Here is a 19,045-nt window from a genome sequence, read left to right as displayed (position 1 = left end):
AAGGATTGTTCCCAGCTTTTTGGCCTAAGACTGACAGGATGGAGTGATGATTAACCAAGATGGGGAAGACTGGGTAGAGCAGGTTTTTGGAGGTTGGTGAAGAATTCAGTTTTAGACATATCAAAATTGAGTTGCATCCAGATGGGGAAATTTGAATTGATAGTTGAGTATATATATTTGGAGTTCAATGGAGAAATCAGGCCAAGGACTGGTTGAGCCCTGGGCATTTGATGTTAGGAGAATGGGAAGAACCAGCAAGTAAGATTGACAAGAGGCAGTAAGGGAGGATAACTCTCATCCTTCTTTCCCCAGAGATAAGTAGACAAGACCTGAAGTAGAATATGAAATGAGTATTGCTTTACAAACATAGGAAAGTAAGTAACATTATCAACATGAATGTCAGAAGCTAAGCAATAAGGCATTAGAAGATGAAAGTCCAAGAGTACATCAATAATTTATGAATGCTTCCATATGTTGTTGCTATATGTGGAGCATCAGATTTCTACTTGCCTAATTATTTCTGAATAATTCTTGCTATATAATTGCTTTTAAAAAATTAGACGGAGACCAAGGGGATACATATGCAAAGAAACTGATACTAGTTCCTTAACAAAATTTGTATTATTTTTTAACATTTTTGATGCTATCTTAGTTTGAGTATTTGTAAGTATTATTTATTAAAGCAGTTTCTGCTGCCTCTTCTTATTTATTTCACACACTTTGAGAGATCTTATGTAGATGTCTAGTCATTACACAGAGTAGAGCTATAACATAACAAGACTGGTTTCCCTGACATATACAAATTGGTCTTCGTGATCAGGTTATGTACCTGAAAACATTGGTTTACTTGCCAATGTTTAGTATCTCTGCTTTTCTCAAAAATTACTCCTTATTAATGGTCCCTACAATCATAATATTTTGCTGGTCCATTTAATGTTCTCCCTACAGGGCCCCAGACATTTTACTTGGACAAGGGAGATGGGGAGGAACATCTATTCAGGGCCTGCTACTGGCCAGGCATGATGTAGTGGCTTTACACCTGCAAGTTGCTCTCCTCTTCCCTCAGCATGGACATATACACACAAGCATAGCCACAGCACATGTGCCTGCACACGTTCTTGAGAGGGAACCATGGCTCTTAACCTTTCATTTACAGTTTCTTTCATTTTATTTCCTCTTTGTCAAATCAGAGATTTTTATATTCATCTACTCATTTTCTTTAGTTTTACTTTTCCCTCTTATTGCCACATATTTATTGGAAACGTGTTCAAGGTTGGAAGTTAAAAATTACTATGCTAGGTAGACAGGGTAGGTTTTGTTCTCAAATAAGGGTTAGCTTTCCTCCTTTATCTGCCATCTTTTTTCATTCATTCCAGTACCACTGTATCATCTGCAATTGAAAGTCAGATAAGTCTTAGTCCAACTCCTCGAGGAGGGGAAACTGAAAAGCCATAAATTATGGTGTAATAGTGTAATGTGTTACTAATATGCATAAATTACAGTGTAACAGTGTAGTGTGTTACACATATGCATAAATTACAGTGTAATAGTATAATGTGTGACTAATACACCTAAATTGTTTAGAGGATGCAGGGTGGGGAGTGGTACATCAGAGTTACACTGTGGGGTTAACACAGGCTTTCCTAAGACTTGGGACCTGAGTAGAGTTCTGAATAATGGGGAAGGGCCTTCTGGGGAACTGGGAACAGCATGTGCAAATACACAGAGGCCTAGAACAGCATAGCATACTGAGAACACCTGGATGATTGGAGCCATTCAAAAAATCTCCTTTCTTCTTGTGCCACGTCTCTGAGAAGGGAAGATTTTATAAAGGGACTCTGGTTTCTGCTCTAGGAGATAACTACCATTTTTCTAAGCCAGAAAATAGCTTATAAGAAGTAAATTTAGAGCCGTTTTTGGACATCTACTTATCCTCATTTTGCTTATCAGAGAATTGCACCTGTTGGTTTGTTTCTGCTGTCATTAAATTATCCATATTAAATCAGGGAAATTTTCCAAAAATAATTCTGGAGAAAAGTACCATAGATTCAGAGTACCAGTTCTCATTCCTGTTTCGCCTTCCTCCCTGGATCCTTTTATTTTTTATGTGTCTGTATACGCACAGCCATAGACTGTTAACTCTTGATAGTATTGTTTTTCTTGATAGTATTCATCTTGGGAACTGTATTTTTCAAGTTTAGCATAATAGATTTGCCAGTAGAGAAACCCATATTTAAAACAACAACAATAACAAAACAGGGATAGTAAAATCACCTGATCTAGAGTTCTCTACATAGCCTTCAGTATCTTCCAGAGAAACTATAGTCATATGCAGCCCATAGGCAGATGCTGTGAAAGTTGTTAAATTGTTAACTTTCATTTTAGATTTTAAAGCACTGCTGGGCTGGGCAAGTTGATTTCACAAGCTGTTTTTCATTCGGTAGCATATTGCACAGCATCAAAATTTAATATGACTATTAAAAAATAGTGCTTATTTTGGCATGTCTGCCATTTTGTCTACACATTTTGAAAATACACAAAGAATAGTCATCTTCTTGCTAAAAATGGTTTATTCTTTTAGGTGGTGCAGGCAACAGGAGGTCCTGAACTAGCCAGTTCAGTACTTAGTCCCCTATTGAGTAAGGACACAATTGATTTCTTAAATTATACTGTCAATGGTGATGAACGGCAGCTGTGGATATCTTTGGGAGCAACTTGGATGAAAGCCAGGTAAGCATATATGAGTTCAGCATTTGCCACCTATAATGCCTTAAGTACCGTTCTTTGTTTATTATATGGATCTAATGAGACATTTATTTAACCTTGTACATAAGAGGGCTAAGTGTCATAGGATGAAAAAGCTTAAACCCTTAAAAGCTACAAATCTGGTGGAAGAGATAGAAGTGTATGTAATATAAGGCATGATATACCTTAGGAGTGAATCATAAACAAAATGCTGTTGGTTGGCAAGGGGGAGCAGTCAGGAAGAGGATTTAGACAGGAGGGCAGTTAGCTTTCAAAGAAGAGCTGGCATTTAAAATCAACAGGTACACATAGAGTTCACACACATACACACACACACACACGCGTGCACAGTGCTTGCTAGTCCATGCACTTTACATAATTACTCTTATTATCCCCATTTTGCAGATGAGGAAAGTAAGGCCCAGAGAGGATAAGTAATTTGCCCAAGGTCACACAACTTGTAAGTGACAGAGCGGGGATGTGAACTCATGCCATGTAGCTCTGGAGTCAGTATTCATCATTAGTTTGCTAAACTGCCTTTTAGCAGGATGAGTAGGATTTCCACAGTTCCATAGCAGGGCAGGGGCCTGTCCAGGTAGAGAGAGAAGCAGAAGTGAAAGCATGAGGTAGTTAAGAGAAGAGAGGATAAAGATGTGTTTCTCTAGAATATGGACTTTGGGTAGCAGATGATTGTGGAAGGGCAGGAGGAGGAGGGTATTAAAATGAGCATATAGAGTTGAGGGCTGGATTATGCAGGCTTTCAGTGCCATGCTAAAGAGTTGGAGCATGGTTCTGTAGGCTGTGGAGAACCAATAACTTTGTGAATAGAGGTGTGACATAATGACATCTATGTTTTAGAAAGGTCAGTCTGGTAGTTGAGGCTAGCAAGGACAAGGACAGAAGTAACTGGAGGCAGAGGCCTTTTGAGATGCTAATGTTTTAGTAGAGGCTCCTTATAAATCAGTATTCGTCAGGACTAGAGAGCCACAATGGAACTGAAAAGGAAGAGTGGGTAATTTTAAGAATTGTACATTTGTCAATAAAGTGATTATGGAAGACAGATTATTAACAACTGTAGTACTAATGCTTGCTGAGCAAGGCAAGGTAAGAAAATATTTCTAATTTCATGATTGTAAATAAATAATTTTTGCTTTGCTCATTTATGTAAATCTTTTTATTTATTTCACCACTTAGAACAAATCACTTAGCATGGCCACTTAGACATTTGTCTTCCTAATGTTTTTGAATGGGTTAGCCTAAGAGTCATGGGCCAATTCATAATGTTTTTTCTCCATTTTTCTCCTATTGAAACATATACAAACTTTTCCACTTATTTTTTGGACTTCGACAGTTGCTTGTGTTGGAATATAGTTAAGCAGAGAATTCTTTGAAAGCATTGCAGTTGTTGCCTTTAAATTGAAAATATTTACATTTATTTATACTATTTATGTATTAGTATAGCACAGTGTATGCCATATAATACTGTTCTTATACTGTATAAATCTTTTTATTTTTGTAATTTTTAATTGATACATTATTAATAGTTGTACATATTTTCAGGGTACATATGATATTTTAATACATTCATATAATGTATAAAGATGAAATCAGGGTAATTAGGATATCCATCACCTTAAATATCTTAAATATTTATGCTAGGAACATTTGAATTTTTCTCTTCTAGCTATTTTGAAATGTACAATAGGTTAGTGCTAACTATAGTCACCCTACTGATCTAACACTGGGTCTTAGTTCTTCTATTCAATGTACGTTTGTCTCCATTAATCAAATTCTTTTCATCTCCCTGCAACCCTGCCCCATCCCTGTTAGCCACTAGTAATCACCAGTCTACTCTCTATCTTCATGCAATCCACTTTTTTTAGCTTCTGCATATGAGTGAACTTATTTCACTTAACGGAATGACCTCCAGTTCCATCCATGTTGCTGCAAATGACAGGATTTCTTTCGTTTTTATGGCTGAATAATATTCCATTGTAAATAGATCACTTAAATCTATTAGATTTATATAGGTTATGATTTTATGATAAGCTTAGGTGGTATCCTTTAATTTCATGAAGCTTATTAAATTGATCAAGCGTCACATTACAAATATAGCTCAGGCTCCTTAATTTCTTTGTTTAGGGTTCTATCTTAAAATAAGAAAATTAACATTTAAAAAACTACATCAAAACGAACTATATTGTTAGCTGTTAACATGCAGAAAGGGTCATTTTAGATCCTGATTGTTAAGAGTCTTCGGAAATGAATGTACTGACTGATTTAAAAACTCATAAAGATAAAAAGAACCATGAAAATCTATAACAATCTGAATAAGATGGCTGATTTCATCATAGTAGAAATATAACATGAAGAATTAAATATGAAAGATAAAGCAACATATTCTAGCAAAAACAAAGCCCTCATTTTTGTCCTAGTTATTTTTGTGGTTCATGAGTGATTAGGATCTTATAGAAATAAGTTTCACTCAGTGTCATTAAATGATGAACCGATATGATTGTGATTACAGATTAGCTGACTTTACTGATTAAAACAGAGCTGATACATTTAATTTATAAAACTGGCCATCTGTTTCATTTTAGGGGACTTCATAAATTTAAAAATCATAAACCTTAAGAACTTGCTGGACTGTTTCTCTTTTGAAAGATACGTCTAATACCAGGAGGTTTCAACAACGATGGCAGAGGAGTGAAGGGAAAGTTGGGAATCTGAAACTACTTTAAATGTTAGAGAAGTTTGTTCTCTAAATACTTATACTCCTAGCTCCACTCTCCCTTCTTACACAAATTTTTAAAAACCTATACCCATGTTAAAAACTTGAGTTTAACAGAGAATTGGGGCAATGTTGTGAAAACAGATCATGCAACAGATTTCAATCTTTTTTTCATTTTATTGGTGTGAAATACTGGCATAAACATGTTTGCTTTTTCTTTTTGGGTGGATGGAAGACAGATTAGGTCTATGTGCTGTTTTTGTTGTTTATGTGTGTGTGCGTGTGTATGTCTAGCCTTACCGAAGATAACTGTGAGTATGGATACATTCCTAGGTTTTATTGTTTATACGCCTTCATTCCCTCCTACAGAGCAGAGTGGCCAAAAGAACAGTTTATTCCACCATATGTTCCACGGTTCCGCAATGGCTGGGAGCCCCCAATGCTGAACTTTATGGGAGCAACAATGGAACAAGATCTTTATCAACTGGCAGAATCTGTGGCAAATGTAGCAGAACATCAGCGCAAACAGGAAATAAAAAGATTATCCACCGAGGTAAAGTTTTTTTTTAACATTACCCTTTGTAGACAGTGTAATTATCTCTGTATTCTCTGATAATTCTGATTGCAAGTTCTCATTTTATTGATCTGAAAATTGTTCTAGAATCAAAGTCTGAATGTTACCCTCTCCTGACTTACCTCTCTCTCTTGCCTCTGTCATTTTTTGTGACAGTTGCTGTGTTCCTCTGTGAAGCCCAACCCCAACCCAAATTGCTCTCCTATAGCCTGTCAACCCTCCCCCTCCCCTTGTTGCCACTGTTCTGGCTCTGGCGATCCTAAGTAGGCTTTTTTAGGATGACTTTCTCTCCTTGTCAGGGAATTGCACTACTGCCCTTTGGCTTATTTCTTTCTGTTTTCCTCTCCCCTTATCAGGCCCTCTAGACAGTTCCCTGAACCTAGATCCTCTAACCTGTCCCAAGCAGCTGTTTCCTGAATGTCCCTAATTATTTTCTCCTTCTTCTCTTCACGTTGCTTTGCCCCTCTTGTCTTCTGTTTGTTTTCTTTCTTCCCTTTTGCCTAGTTCTAAGCCTCTGGAGTCCTATCACCCTTGCTAGAGGACCAAAGTTCTTCTGTACTCTAGTCCTTAGGTTCAAATGATCATTTATAAAACTATACACCTTGAGGAGATCTTAACATTCATTTTATCTTTTAAGTATTTAGTCATCTTTAGAGTATAACCTATTTGGGAATCAAGTTGAGAGAATGAAATTGAGCATGCTGTCTTGTCACATTCCCTACAAATGATGTTTCTGTGACTCTTCTTGTTGGAAAAGAACATTGAACATTGATTAAAGCTGGACCAAACACAAATAGGATGGGCAGAACCTGAAGAATTAGGTGAATGAGATCTAGTTTGAAGAAGAAACTGTAAATGATGACGAGATCTTCCCAAAGTCCTATTATTTTTATTAATTCCTTAGATTAATTTTCTCAGGCTATCATAGGTATTTATAATGTGGCAAATGTGGTGTGAAGGAATGAATTGTCAAACCATGGTGTATTATATCCTGTAACTACTTTTAAGGCGAAATGTTTATCTAAATTAAATTTTAAAAATTGTTCCCTTTGTGAACTATTATTTGGACAATAACAATAGTATTATAGAAGTTTGGTTTAATTCCTGAAACTTTAAAAATAAAGCAACATATTACTTTGAAATTATTTTTTTCTAATGTAATTTTTTTTTTCTCTGGCTGTATTATAAGGGAAGAGGTGGATTCCATGCCTGTCCTTCCCTTTAAATGAATAATTAAGATGACCTCACTGCTCGGTTGGCAAGTGTATATCCCTGCCTGTATTTCGGAGTTCAGGCCTCATCACTGTGAACTTTCTTTCCATTTAAAGGGCAGTTTTTCTAGAGGAAAGAAAATATAATCAAACATGAAATTATGATACACTTGCTGTTGCTATAGTTACAGCTGACTGTTTTTACATCCTAAAAATTTCCAGCTTATAGCCTTCATATCTTAAGTAAGAAAATATACTCATTTTATAATGTATGCCTCAGAAATTCACTTTTGTGATTTCGTTCTCAATTTGTGTATTTAAGAAGAGAGTAATGGGCTCCCAGGATATAAGTTTGTCTACTTTCACTGAATAAGTGATTTTAAAAGAGGAATTATTGAGAATCCTTACTTGTAATGAGTTATCATTTTCCTGTTATAAACTATATTTCATTTTATGGCTGAAGTAGTTATTCAGAGGTTTTAAAAAATGAAAAACACATGCTAGCAGTTCCAGGGAATTTTATGCCTTGAGATTTTGTTGGAAAAGAGGCCAAGTAATGGTAACTTAAAATGCATAAAAATGTAATCATCCCTAGAAGAGAGATTTTATTATACTTTATTGCTACTATAATAAATGCATTTTCCACAAGACTTGGGTAATTCAGGATCTTATGATTTTTGTTTAGGATTGAAAGACATAGGTGACATACAGTGACAAATATGGGTGGCAGTACTCAGCTTCTTTACTTCCTCTGAACCCTAAGCAAGCTTTGGTAGTCATCACAGTTAGTCATTAGTCATCATTTCTCTTCTCCCTTTCAGTATTCCCAGTCACTCTCAGGACCCAGTGATTTCATACTGCTGACTTCACTGTTAATGTTCAGAGCTGGGCAAAAGGTGTGGGTGCTTCTAACAGAGCACTCCCCTCTTTAGAACAGCCTTTAATTAAAGATTACCTAATCTAATGTAGTGCCTCTACTCTTTCCCAGGGAAATGATAAACTGAATTAATTAAGCTCAGATTTTTTTAATTTAAAAGGCTGAACTTGTTTATTTGTATTTATATTAAGCACGGTATCCTGATTTTGTATATATAAACGTCACCTGCCGTGTCCGTGGATAAACTCAGCCTTCCTCCTGCTTACTTTGCCATTAGAATTAACTGTGGTAACCATATGTTCAAGACTTTTCTGAAACATTCCCAGCTTCAACTATTTTGCCCCAATGAATCTATCAACAAATACACAAAATCCATAATGAAAATAGCCAAGGAATTCCAGTGCTTCAGTGTCTATCATGCTTCTTCCAGACCTCATTTTCATATAAAGAAACAACGTAAAAGCTTTGGGGAGTTTTTGTTTGTTTTCTCCCAGTCTGAGCATGTATTCTCTGTAGCAGGGGTCGCCAGTCCCTGGGTCGTGGACCAGTACTGGTGCGTGGCCTGTTAGAAACTGGGCCTCACTGCAGGAGGTGAGCGGCAGGCCTGGGAGCATTACTGCCTGAGCTCCACCTCCTGTCAGATGAGCTGCACCTTTAGATTCCATTAGGAGCAAGAACCCTCTTGTGAACTGCACATACAAGGGATCTAGGTTACACACTTATGAAAATCTAATGCCTGATGATCTGAGGAGGAACAGTTTCATCCGAAAACCATCCCCGTCGTCTCCGGCCCTGGGGTCCATGGAAAAATTGCCTTCCGTGAAACCAGTCCTGCTACCAAAAAGGCTGGGGATTGCTGGTCTATAGCTTTAAAACCATGGAAACCATGGTCCTCAGTGGGACCTGTGAATCTCAACTGTCACTCTTGGTCGCTCCCAGTAGTTTCCTGTCTGAATTGTCTTAACTGCAAAAAAGAAATGACTCCAGCATGCTCTTATCCTGGACTCTTGGCTATCAAGATCCATTTAGTTGTGCCTTTTTGTGTTTCCCTTAACAGCAAAGATGATAATAGTGCTGCTATTTTTTTAAAAATTGAAAATACTATAATATTCTGTGTATCATTTTAAAATTGAAAAAAAAAGAGAAGTCAGTATAATTTTAATGCATAGAGTTCAGTTGATTTTCATGTGACAATATTTACTTTGCTACAGTGGTGACAGTTTCTTGAACAGAAAGAGCAAGATTACCCTTTGCACTAGTGACTTTTCTTATTATAAGTAAGTCTTTGACAAAAATGTATCACTCCCATTTCATAATGTGTTAACATAATGATCCGTCACTTGAAAATGAAAACTTATCACAATATAGTTGAGAGATCTTGTTGACTGACCTGAGTGCTGATTCAAATAGTATTTGGTGATTCTTTAATCTGCCCCACTTTGTCTTTCAGCATTCCAGTGTATCAGAGTATCATCCAGCGGATGGCCATGCGTTCGGTAGCAACATTTACCCAAGAGGATCCCACCTGGACCAAGGGGAAGCTGCTGTTGCTTTTAAGCCAACTTCTAATCGCCATATAGATAGGTAACATTTAATGAGCACCCTTTTGAAAGCTGTGGATAACTGTCTGATCTAGTGCTAACGGAGGTGACAGTGTCTGTATTGTCTGCTGCTTCTTTAAACTTTCTGTCTGTTAATTAGTTGATAAAGTTTCAGTTGTTCCTTTAGAGAACTGGTTTTGATCAACAAAAGATGTCTGGACCTTCAGTCTGTAATTCTCATTTAGTGCAAATGCCTTTGGATGACTTTCCATTTTTTAAAAGATACTTCTGACAAAATGTGTACATTAAGAAGAAAGAATTGTCTTGAAACCCTCCATTAGTTTGTACCAGATGGTCTCTGAGGATCCTTCCAGCTCTGTAGCTTTTAAAGGAAACAGTTTCCATCTTTATCTTCACCCAATGAAAACAAATAAGCCTTCCTTTAGATAGATATATTTAAACTGAGTATAAACTAAATATTTAAACAGGGTCAATGCCTTATTTGTCATTCGTGCTATTTCATCTTTTTATCTTGACTTTCCAGTTTTATACTTCATTTATTCTTCTATATTTTCACTCTTAAAAAATTTAATATAGGCAGAGATGGAGAATTGGGATGAGAAGAAATAAAGGAACTGGAATAAGTTCTCTTTTTTTTTATTTCCAATCTTGTTTTTAGTAAGTGACATCTACATAGAGCCAAGCCATGTAGAAAAGAGAAAAGGAGGTAAAATGTTGATAACACGGGTATAGGAGGAGGGTCATTCAGTGAACTGAGGGTAGAGAACTCAGCCTAGTACTTTCCTGCTTCAAAGCCTCTCTTACCACAAGAGTTATATGCCCTTTATTTCTTTTCTATACACTCTTTTCTTAATATAATCTGAAGAAAGTGAGATTCAAAATTTTTGTTCTTTGTCAGGGAAGGTGACAGGTAATGCTTAAAGTAATTGCTGTAGAAATTACACAGGTATAACTCCAAGGGCACCAGTGACATTAAATTGAGTACAAAGAAAAGTCAGCAATGAATAATATATATTTTAAATGCCAACATATGAGAATGTTTTAATTATATAATTAATTTTTAGTAGATACAGTTGGAAATCGGTTTTGAAGCTTGAACATTATTTCATTGAAATCATTCTTAACTAACTTAGTACTCGTCTTAATATTTTCTTTTTTCTTTCTTTCTGTCTTAGATGTCAATATTATAGCAATCATTTCAGATTAATAGATTTCTTTCAGTTTTATCACTTCAGTAATTTGGATGATTTTCCACAGCTAAGTAGCTAGAAAACCACTTGAGTGCATATGTAGAGTACATATTGACATTAGAAAACTTTTATCAGGTTCCATTTTAAGACCACATCTAGCATACTGTGGTCACTCCATAAGTGTAGATTTATTTGATTGATGGATTGGATGAATAAGTGCATGAGAGTGTATCCAGTATTTCAGAGTCACTACTTCCCTGTCCTTCACCTGCATATCTATAAGGGATAGTATTACTGATGGAATAAACTCTGCCATTTATTTTGGGCACCTTACCACAGAGTCTTTTAAAAGCTTACCTTGATTTGTATGATCTTTATCGAGTATCAGGGAAATGTAACTTTGGTTTATTGATTTAGTTATATCTTTGTACCCGTTCTACTTCCAAAATAGATTCAGTTAGCTCACTTAAATTATATGTAGTTAAAGTAATATTATTATTGAAAATTAAATAATGAAATAAAATATAAAATTAAGAAGTTAAGAGGGAAGATGAGAATTTTTATGAAGTGTAAAAGTTGACACTATTGTTGAATTTCAGATTTGTCTTTCAGATTTCTGGCTGTCAGAACAAAAAGAGAAACATAATCATTTGCTAACATTAGGAAAAGGAATGAGTATCAGTTCATTGGGACAAAAAATGCTTTTCTTACTCCTAAATTCTCAATAATATTCGTCTCATGAAACTTAATGTAGGATGGGATAGGTGATGTCAGGGACATTTATTTTTAACAATTTTTTTTCCTCACCACAGAGAAGGCTGTCGTGAATTTTATAAGGTTTCTTTTAGTAACCTTTGATAAATAGAAATTTAAATAAAATATAGTGAAGGAAATTCCATGAAGGAATAATAGACTAGAGTGGTCAGAAGTTCGCCATAGAAAGAATTTTTTTGAATACCTTGAGTGGTGGGTAGATTTTATATCTCAGTTGTTCTTATGGATTCTGCCTCAGCTGGACTTAATAGGAGCTAGGATAGTTGATAAATACATGAATCATTGATGTTCTGTGTTGCTAAGAAAATTTGTCATCATTTTGAAAAACTCTCTGAAAATTGTGGTCTGATATAAAATATACAAAGGTTTGGAATTTGTTGTTATAAATAATTATGATTGACCTTAAACTCTATTACATAGCAGGAATGCAGTAGATACTGTTAGAAGAAAAACTTCAGACAAATTAAATTTAACAGTGTAATTGAGCAAATGGGGGGAAAAAAACGGCTCATGAATTGGGGAGCCCCCATAATCACAGCAGATTCAGAGAGACTTCAGGGATGCCTCATGGTCAGAGCAAATGTATAGACAAAAAAAGGAAAGTGACGTACAGAAAACGGACGTGACGTATAGAAACAGCTGACTGGTTACAGTTTGGCATTTGCACACAATTTGAACAGTCAGCGGCCTATGAGTGCTTGAAGTATGGCTGCTGGGATTGGCTGAGACTCAGCTATTGTTACAGAAGCATACTCCTAAATTGGGTTTTCAATGTGTCTACCTACTAAATTAGGTTATGATTTGTCCACAGGACTCAAGTGTGGAAGTACAGAGGGCTTCTCAGAACATATTTAGCTTAACAATGCCATACGAAGTATATTCACTGTTCTGTGAAATTACTATGCCATTAGGTAGACCATTCGTTGAATTTAAAGCCCACACCTTTGAGTTTTATAGCTTACTGCTGTCAGATGCAATTAATATTTTAGAGAAGTTCTCAAATTACTACTGTCTATATGTCTGCTCTCTATCAAGTGGCATATCTATTATTCCAAATCAGAAACTGAGCCCATACCTTTTGTTACATTCCATAGCTCTTAAGAAACTTTGGTACCTCTTTTTTTTTTGAGACAGAGTTTTGCTCTTGTCGTCCAGGCTGGAGTGCAATGGCACAATCTCGGCCTACTGCAACCTCCGCCTCCTCATTTCAAGCGATTCTCCCACCTCAGCCTCCTCAGTAGCTGGGGTTACAGGCATGTGCCACCATGCCCAGCTAATTTTGTATTTTTAGTAGAGATGGGGTTTCACCATATTGGACAGGCTGGTCTCAAACTCCTGACCCCAGGTGATCCGCCCTCCTCAGCCTCCCAAAGTGCTGGGATTAGGGGCATGAGCCACCGCGCCTGGTTTGGTACCTCTGAAAAATTACAAATTGTGATTATCTGTTTGATAACTATGGTCAGTGTCATATCCATGCTTAACCTATAGAGGGCAAGAAGCTGTGAGCCGTAAAGATTTGTAAATTCTAAAGCAATTAAGGTAAACACTTCTGAGACCTGCAAGATAAAAAAAAACTTTGTTATAGACCCTTAACTCTCCATTATTAATAATGATTATTTTGCAGATCATAGGAGAAAGGAAAATAGGGGAAGAGAGGAAGATAAAACACTGAGATTACTGTTTTCCTAATGTTTGGGGTAATTGAATCTCTTTTATCCCCCAAATGAAATCTTAGTAGATTAAATGTGAATATATAAAGTAAATAAAAGCAGAGCTATTCCAGTAGGGATAGGGATGGGAAATCTATGGAACACAGTTTTAAAATTATTATTATTAATAGCATATAATAATTACTTCACCATAATTTCACCTTTTCCACCAATCTTCTTTTTAATGTACTAAAAATAGCCAATAAGCTGTTCATACATGCTTGTCTATAAGGTGTTCTATACTGGTCTTCTTTCTTCTTTGTCCCTATCTCCCTCCTCCAATGGAGTTACTACCTAAGAGGTAACAAAAACCTATGATGACAGGATACATTATGTCTACAACTGTCCTGCAGGCCCTGGTATAACTCAGCATTCCAGAGAACTTGGTAGACAGCAAAAATAATGGCAACTTGACGGGGTAGGATGACCTAACATCTTTAGTCTCTACCTGCTATTTCCCTTGTAGAGATGTGTAAATAAATGTGGGAATGTAAATGGAGGAGAAGACTAGGGAGTAAAATGAATAAAGGGTTAAAGTAATTTTATTATTGAAATAGATGAAGAAAATACAAATATTTAATGCATCAAGTGTATTGTGTTACAAATAAAAGTAATCTTTCGTTAAGTTATTAAATCTATTAGTACTCATTTAATGATTAGAAGAGGTATTTGGTTTTGTGAGGAAGTTTTATTTTTAAAAAATAGGGCCCATACACTTTTTAAAAGTTTATAGTGAATTAAATTATTTATTTATTTATTTGAAAGTGTTACTAGTCTCATACTTAGTGCATATCTGTCTTTTTTTGCAGTTTAGATAACTGTGCAAAGTGTTTCTAAAAACCGATACCTAGTTATAAATTTTTAATTTACATATTTGGTTACTGAATTGCAGACATTGCCTGAATTAGTGAAATCAACATATAACTAAAATTACCACTATGGAAATTATTTTCAGTCTCCTTTAATTTTATGAAAAATACTAACATTTGTCTTTATCTAGTTCTTTTATGGTAGAGATGATAATTAACAAAATATCCAGTATATGTATTTAGCTGACAAAGAATTTATAGACTTGGATTCTTGATTTTTCTAAGTACCACCTAGCCTTGTGATTTTGCATTATTTGTTTTTTTTCCATGGCCACAGTTTGTTCGTTTTAATAGCAAGAACTTTAAAGTAACTTGTATTTGTCATAATGTAAAATGTAATAAAATGAAACTGCTGTAACTTTTCAGAAAGTTTTCTGGTAGAATTTGGCTTGTCTTAATGTTTTCTGTTGTTATCCTTTAGGAAGAGCTAAAACAGAATAATAATCTTTTTTCTTTCTTTTTATAGAAATTATGAACCACTCAAATCACAACCCAAGAAATATGCCAAATCCAAGTATGACTTTGTAGCAAGGAACAACAGTGAGCTCTCAGTTCTAAAGGATGATATTTTAGAGGTAATAGAAATTTTTCTTTTTTATACTCTTAATAATGTAGTTTTATTGTATTACTCGTTTGGTATATAACTAAACTTTCCTTCAAAAGTGTTATATTACTAAAGACATAGTATATGAGAAATACCTACATCTATTTAGAAGAGGTATACAGATACTCCTTCTAAGGGGATAGCTTTAGAATACTCCTTTATTTGTTTTTTTGTGGGAAGGGGAGGGGGTGGGCTTTTTAACTTCCTTTGGTCTCTTCCTTGCCCTCTTTCTTCTGATATTTCTTCATTTTGGAGCCAAGGCTAGTTATCAGTTCAGATGTAGAGGCACATAATAGTTCAATAAGAGACATTTTCTTTTTTTATCCTATATCCTTGCACAGATATACTCAGCAGTCATTGAGCTAATGATGTTAGGGATAGTCCACCACAACACCAACTTCTCTTTGTTAGGTTCTAATTGAGAGTTCATCTTCTTGAATATGTAAGGTGAATTATCACAATAAATTTTGTGAGGAAAAAAAGTGATGTTTATATACTTTTTATTTCTATCGCCAAAATGGAGACAATGGGTTTTTCCAAAAGTCATTTTAGTCCTTAAGTCCTTTAAGTACTTTAGTCCTTAAGTACTTCAAATAATGCAGACCGTTCTTTGGAGGTAAAATGGACCTTGTGTAGATTCACCATAATGATACCTTACCTACTGTATACTCATAAATGTCTTAGTGTAATTCCTGAGAATCATTCAATCAACACTATGTTGATGCTGAGTTAATTATCAGAAGTAGAAAAATTTTCTTTGTTGAAGTCTAGGGAACTTCCTTCGTAAAATGGCTTTTATATGGAAATTATACCTTTATTTTCTTGCACGTGACAGATACTTGATGATCGGAAGCAATGGTGGAAAGTTCGAAATGCAAGTGGAGACTCTGGATTTGTGCCAAATAACATTTTGGATATTGTGAGACCTCCAGAATCTGGATTGGGGCGTGCTGATCCACCTTATACTCATACTATACAGGTGAGCATGATTTCTTAGTAAAATGTAGTATGTACACATTTACAAAGTTATCACTCTTAAAGAGGATTTAAACACCTTTGTGTATTGATCATTTTGATATGTAGTTGGTTATATATTTTTTTCTAGAGTAATTGGTTGGGGAGTGGCAATGGTGAGAGACACAGGGAAAATTACACATATGTTTTCTGATTTACTTCTAGAAATTGTTCAAAATGTTTAACAGTAGGTGCCTGATTCTCTGAAAGCTTTTTCCCCCGATCTATAGTATTTCTGACATTTGAAGAAATGGTATTTCTGTGTTTTTACCCACAGCTCTCCTATCCACTAGTGGCTTCCTCTTGATAGAGGATGGCACTGAGATCGTGGCTTGGTGTCCAGCAGTTCATCTTCAGCCCTTGCCTTCAGTCTCTTAAATGATCTGCCACTGACCAGCCTTAAACTTGCACTCATCTCACCTTACACCAGTACATGAGTACTTGTTCAGCTGGATTACAATATTTTTCCTCTCTTGATTTTAAGATTAAAATGTACTTATGATATAGATTAGATAGGTCAGATTCTCTTTTCCTGATCATTGAAGGCCTATGAAGGTCCATTCTTAGGGCCCATGCCACATTTTCAGGATTTCAATGACCCTGGTCAGCTCATTCGCCCTAACATCTGAATTAACTTGCTTTTAAATTTGGGAATTTTAGACCTGTGACAGGCTCTCTAGAGTCAGGTCTGTAGACAAAGAATGGATGGACTCTCTCAGGTACAGCCTATAAACGTGGGGTGGCTTCTCATTCCCCAAGAAAGAATTCTTTAATTTTCAAAGTCTTGAGAAAAAGATCACATCTGACCTCATAATAATGTCATGAATTTGAGTAGAAGCTGCATAGAATATGCAGTGAAATCATTAATTTTTATATCAGATCTAGGCTTAAAAAAATACAGATTGTCCAAAGCTGGAATTGTGGTCATACTTCTGCTGCCATGACAATTTATTTCAGTACTTATGGCTCCTCATGACATTCATGCCTGGGCTTGGTCCTGTGCTTATCCAGAGGGACTTGGCCTTACTAGAATCCATGAACCAAGCAAACATTCAAAATAAAGAATTTGTGTGTAGTTTCTCTATCTCAGTAACTTAAAGTGATGGCAATGGAAATTATTTCCTGTGTTATGTTTTGGCTGGCCTGATGTGTGTATATATTATGTATTACTTATTTTATGTTCATCATTTGTCATTAGCTGTTGATGCCAAAGAAGGAGTTTGAGTTATTCAAGGTATGGTCTCCTCCATTTCCCATGGGTTTCTGAAGTGAATTTTCTTAGTTTTTATACCTTTTTCTTTTCTTAGTTCCTACTTTTCTGAGTTTAGTATCTGTTTACCTAATACAATATAGGCTTCTGTCTGGTTCATGAATACCAGTTCTTCATTTTCTTTCCTATAGAGGTAGTATATGCTTGAAACCTATACTTAAAATAATGGTAGAGTACATATCTTGGGCTGTATCAACTAATTTTAATATGCAGTTCATGGTAAGCTCTGAGAAGCACTATTCATAAAGGATATCCCTGATCCCCATATGTGAGCAGAAGGCAAAAGTTTGTATTTTAAGTGTTGAAAGCAATTATCCAAATTTGTTTTTGTGTGCGTGGTTGCTGGAAATAAGCAAACTTTGATAAAATAAAATACTTAAACATGCAATAGTATAAATTCTATAATAGAAATTTTCTCCTACCTGAGATTCCTAAAGAGTTTAATATCTCTTACTTTTTGCTGTTTACTGTTCAGTCCTGTCTTTTTCTTTAGTTCTGATTCTTGGCTTGAGCCATAAGTTGACTTTTCCGTTTAAAAGGTTGCTTCTGTCTAAAACTGAACCAAAACTATTAATATATATCATAGGCAGGGAAAGTATTTTCAGAGAATGTCAAACCTATTCCTCCTTTCTTAAACAGAACCTCATCTTTTATTTTTGTCAACTTTGGCACAACCAAGACATTTTTTTAAGAGTTCACAAGTTTCAGGAGTTTGTTTTGCTACTTTATGTAAATAGAAACTTGTGGTTCTTATAGGGATTGCCTATTTGGCTATTTCGTTTTAAACTTTTCAACACTATCCTACTTTCTTCTTAAAAATTCTGATTGCAACTACAAACGTAGTGGTGTATGTAGAAATGTGTACAGAGGCTTTCTGTGTATATACAGAAGCGTATGCTGTTCAGATTGAGGGCCCTACTTTTAAAATATATTAAAAACAATCTGCTTTTTAACACCTCCTGAAAATTTTGGGCTGAGCTCAACAAAACCACTAAGACCTTGTAAAATTTTTTTTTTAAGCAAGCTTCACAGTCTGCTTTGCTGTCTGCTATCTGGCATAAATCCTACTCTAAAAGGATTCCTATTCTCAAAACATTTATAATATAGTCTTTAAAAAAAAAAGAATAGAGTAAAATGGAAAAGAAAACATCCTTGGAAATATGTGCCAGTCATTTTTATATCTCTACAACAGTGTCGCCAGATACCCATATCTAAAATATCTAAGGAAAAATCCTGTAACTTATTTCAGAATGATAATTAAGATACCACAATATTTATATAATAGATTCCACTGATCCTAATACCCTAGCCTTATAAAACTCAACTGGATTGCAATTTTATGTCTTACTCATCTTTTTATTCACTCATTCCACAAATACATATTGAGTACCGGCATCTCACACACTTGGTAAAAAGAACAATGGAAAGCCTAGCACCAAGCAGATCCTTCCCAAAAGCCCGCTTAAGTCCACAGGTCATCTGCCAAGGCCTTGCTCCTTCCTGCATGCTTGCTGTATCCAGAGCAGCGTGACCCTCTCTCTCCTCCTCAGATACAGCCCACACACTTGTTTTCCCTTCCATCCGTCTCTCTCATTTAATGATATCAAAACTTTGAAGAAATATAAAGAAACTTCTTTTAACAAAAATATTTTAGATTCCTGCACCATGCTGCCAAAAGGCAAGCAATGATTCATTACTTAAGTTTGCTTCACATTCACAGAGAATAACATTCACAGATATTCCACTCTAGAGAAGATATGCCAGTGGCCAGTGCTCACGCTGTGCCAGGCATTGTTTAAGCACTTGGCAAATCCAAATTCGTTTAATTCCCATAACAACCTTGTGAAGGAGGCACATTTTTTCATGGGAAACTAAGGTGTAGGAGACATAACTTGCCCAGATTTATACAGCTGTA

General features: G+C 35.6%; 1 protein-coding gene across 6 annotated transcripts in view; it reads left to right on the top strand.

Annotated features, from left to right (window-relative positions):
• Positions 1-19,045, top strand: part of EPS8 (epidermal growth factor receptor pathway substrate 8) — a 167,416-nt gene that overhangs the window by 131,075 nt on the left and 17,296 nt on the right. For all 6 annotated transcript variants that reach the window (XM_017945692.2, XM_031650312.1, XM_009180290.4 and 3 more), the window contains exons 13-17: positions 2,582-2,730; positions 5,846-6,029; positions 9,589-9,722; positions 14,709-14,817; positions 15,682-15,825. In XM_017945692.2, coding sequence (XP_017801181.1) covers positions 2,582-2,730; positions 5,846-6,029; positions 9,589-9,722; positions 14,709-14,817; positions 15,682-15,825 — 720 coding nt within the window. The remainder of the gene's footprint in view (positions 1-2,581; positions 2,731-5,845; positions 6,030-9,588; positions 9,723-14,708; positions 14,818-15,681; positions 15,826-19,045) is intronic.

Source organism: Papio anubis, chromosome 9 (assembly GCF_008728515.1).
Source record: "Papio anubis isolate 15944 chromosome 9, Panubis1.0, whole genome shotgun sequence".
Lineage (NCBI taxonomy): Eukaryota > Metazoa > Chordata > Mammalia > Primates > Cercopithecidae > Papio > Papio anubis.
This window is presented reverse-complemented; position numbering and strand designations above follow the sequence as displayed.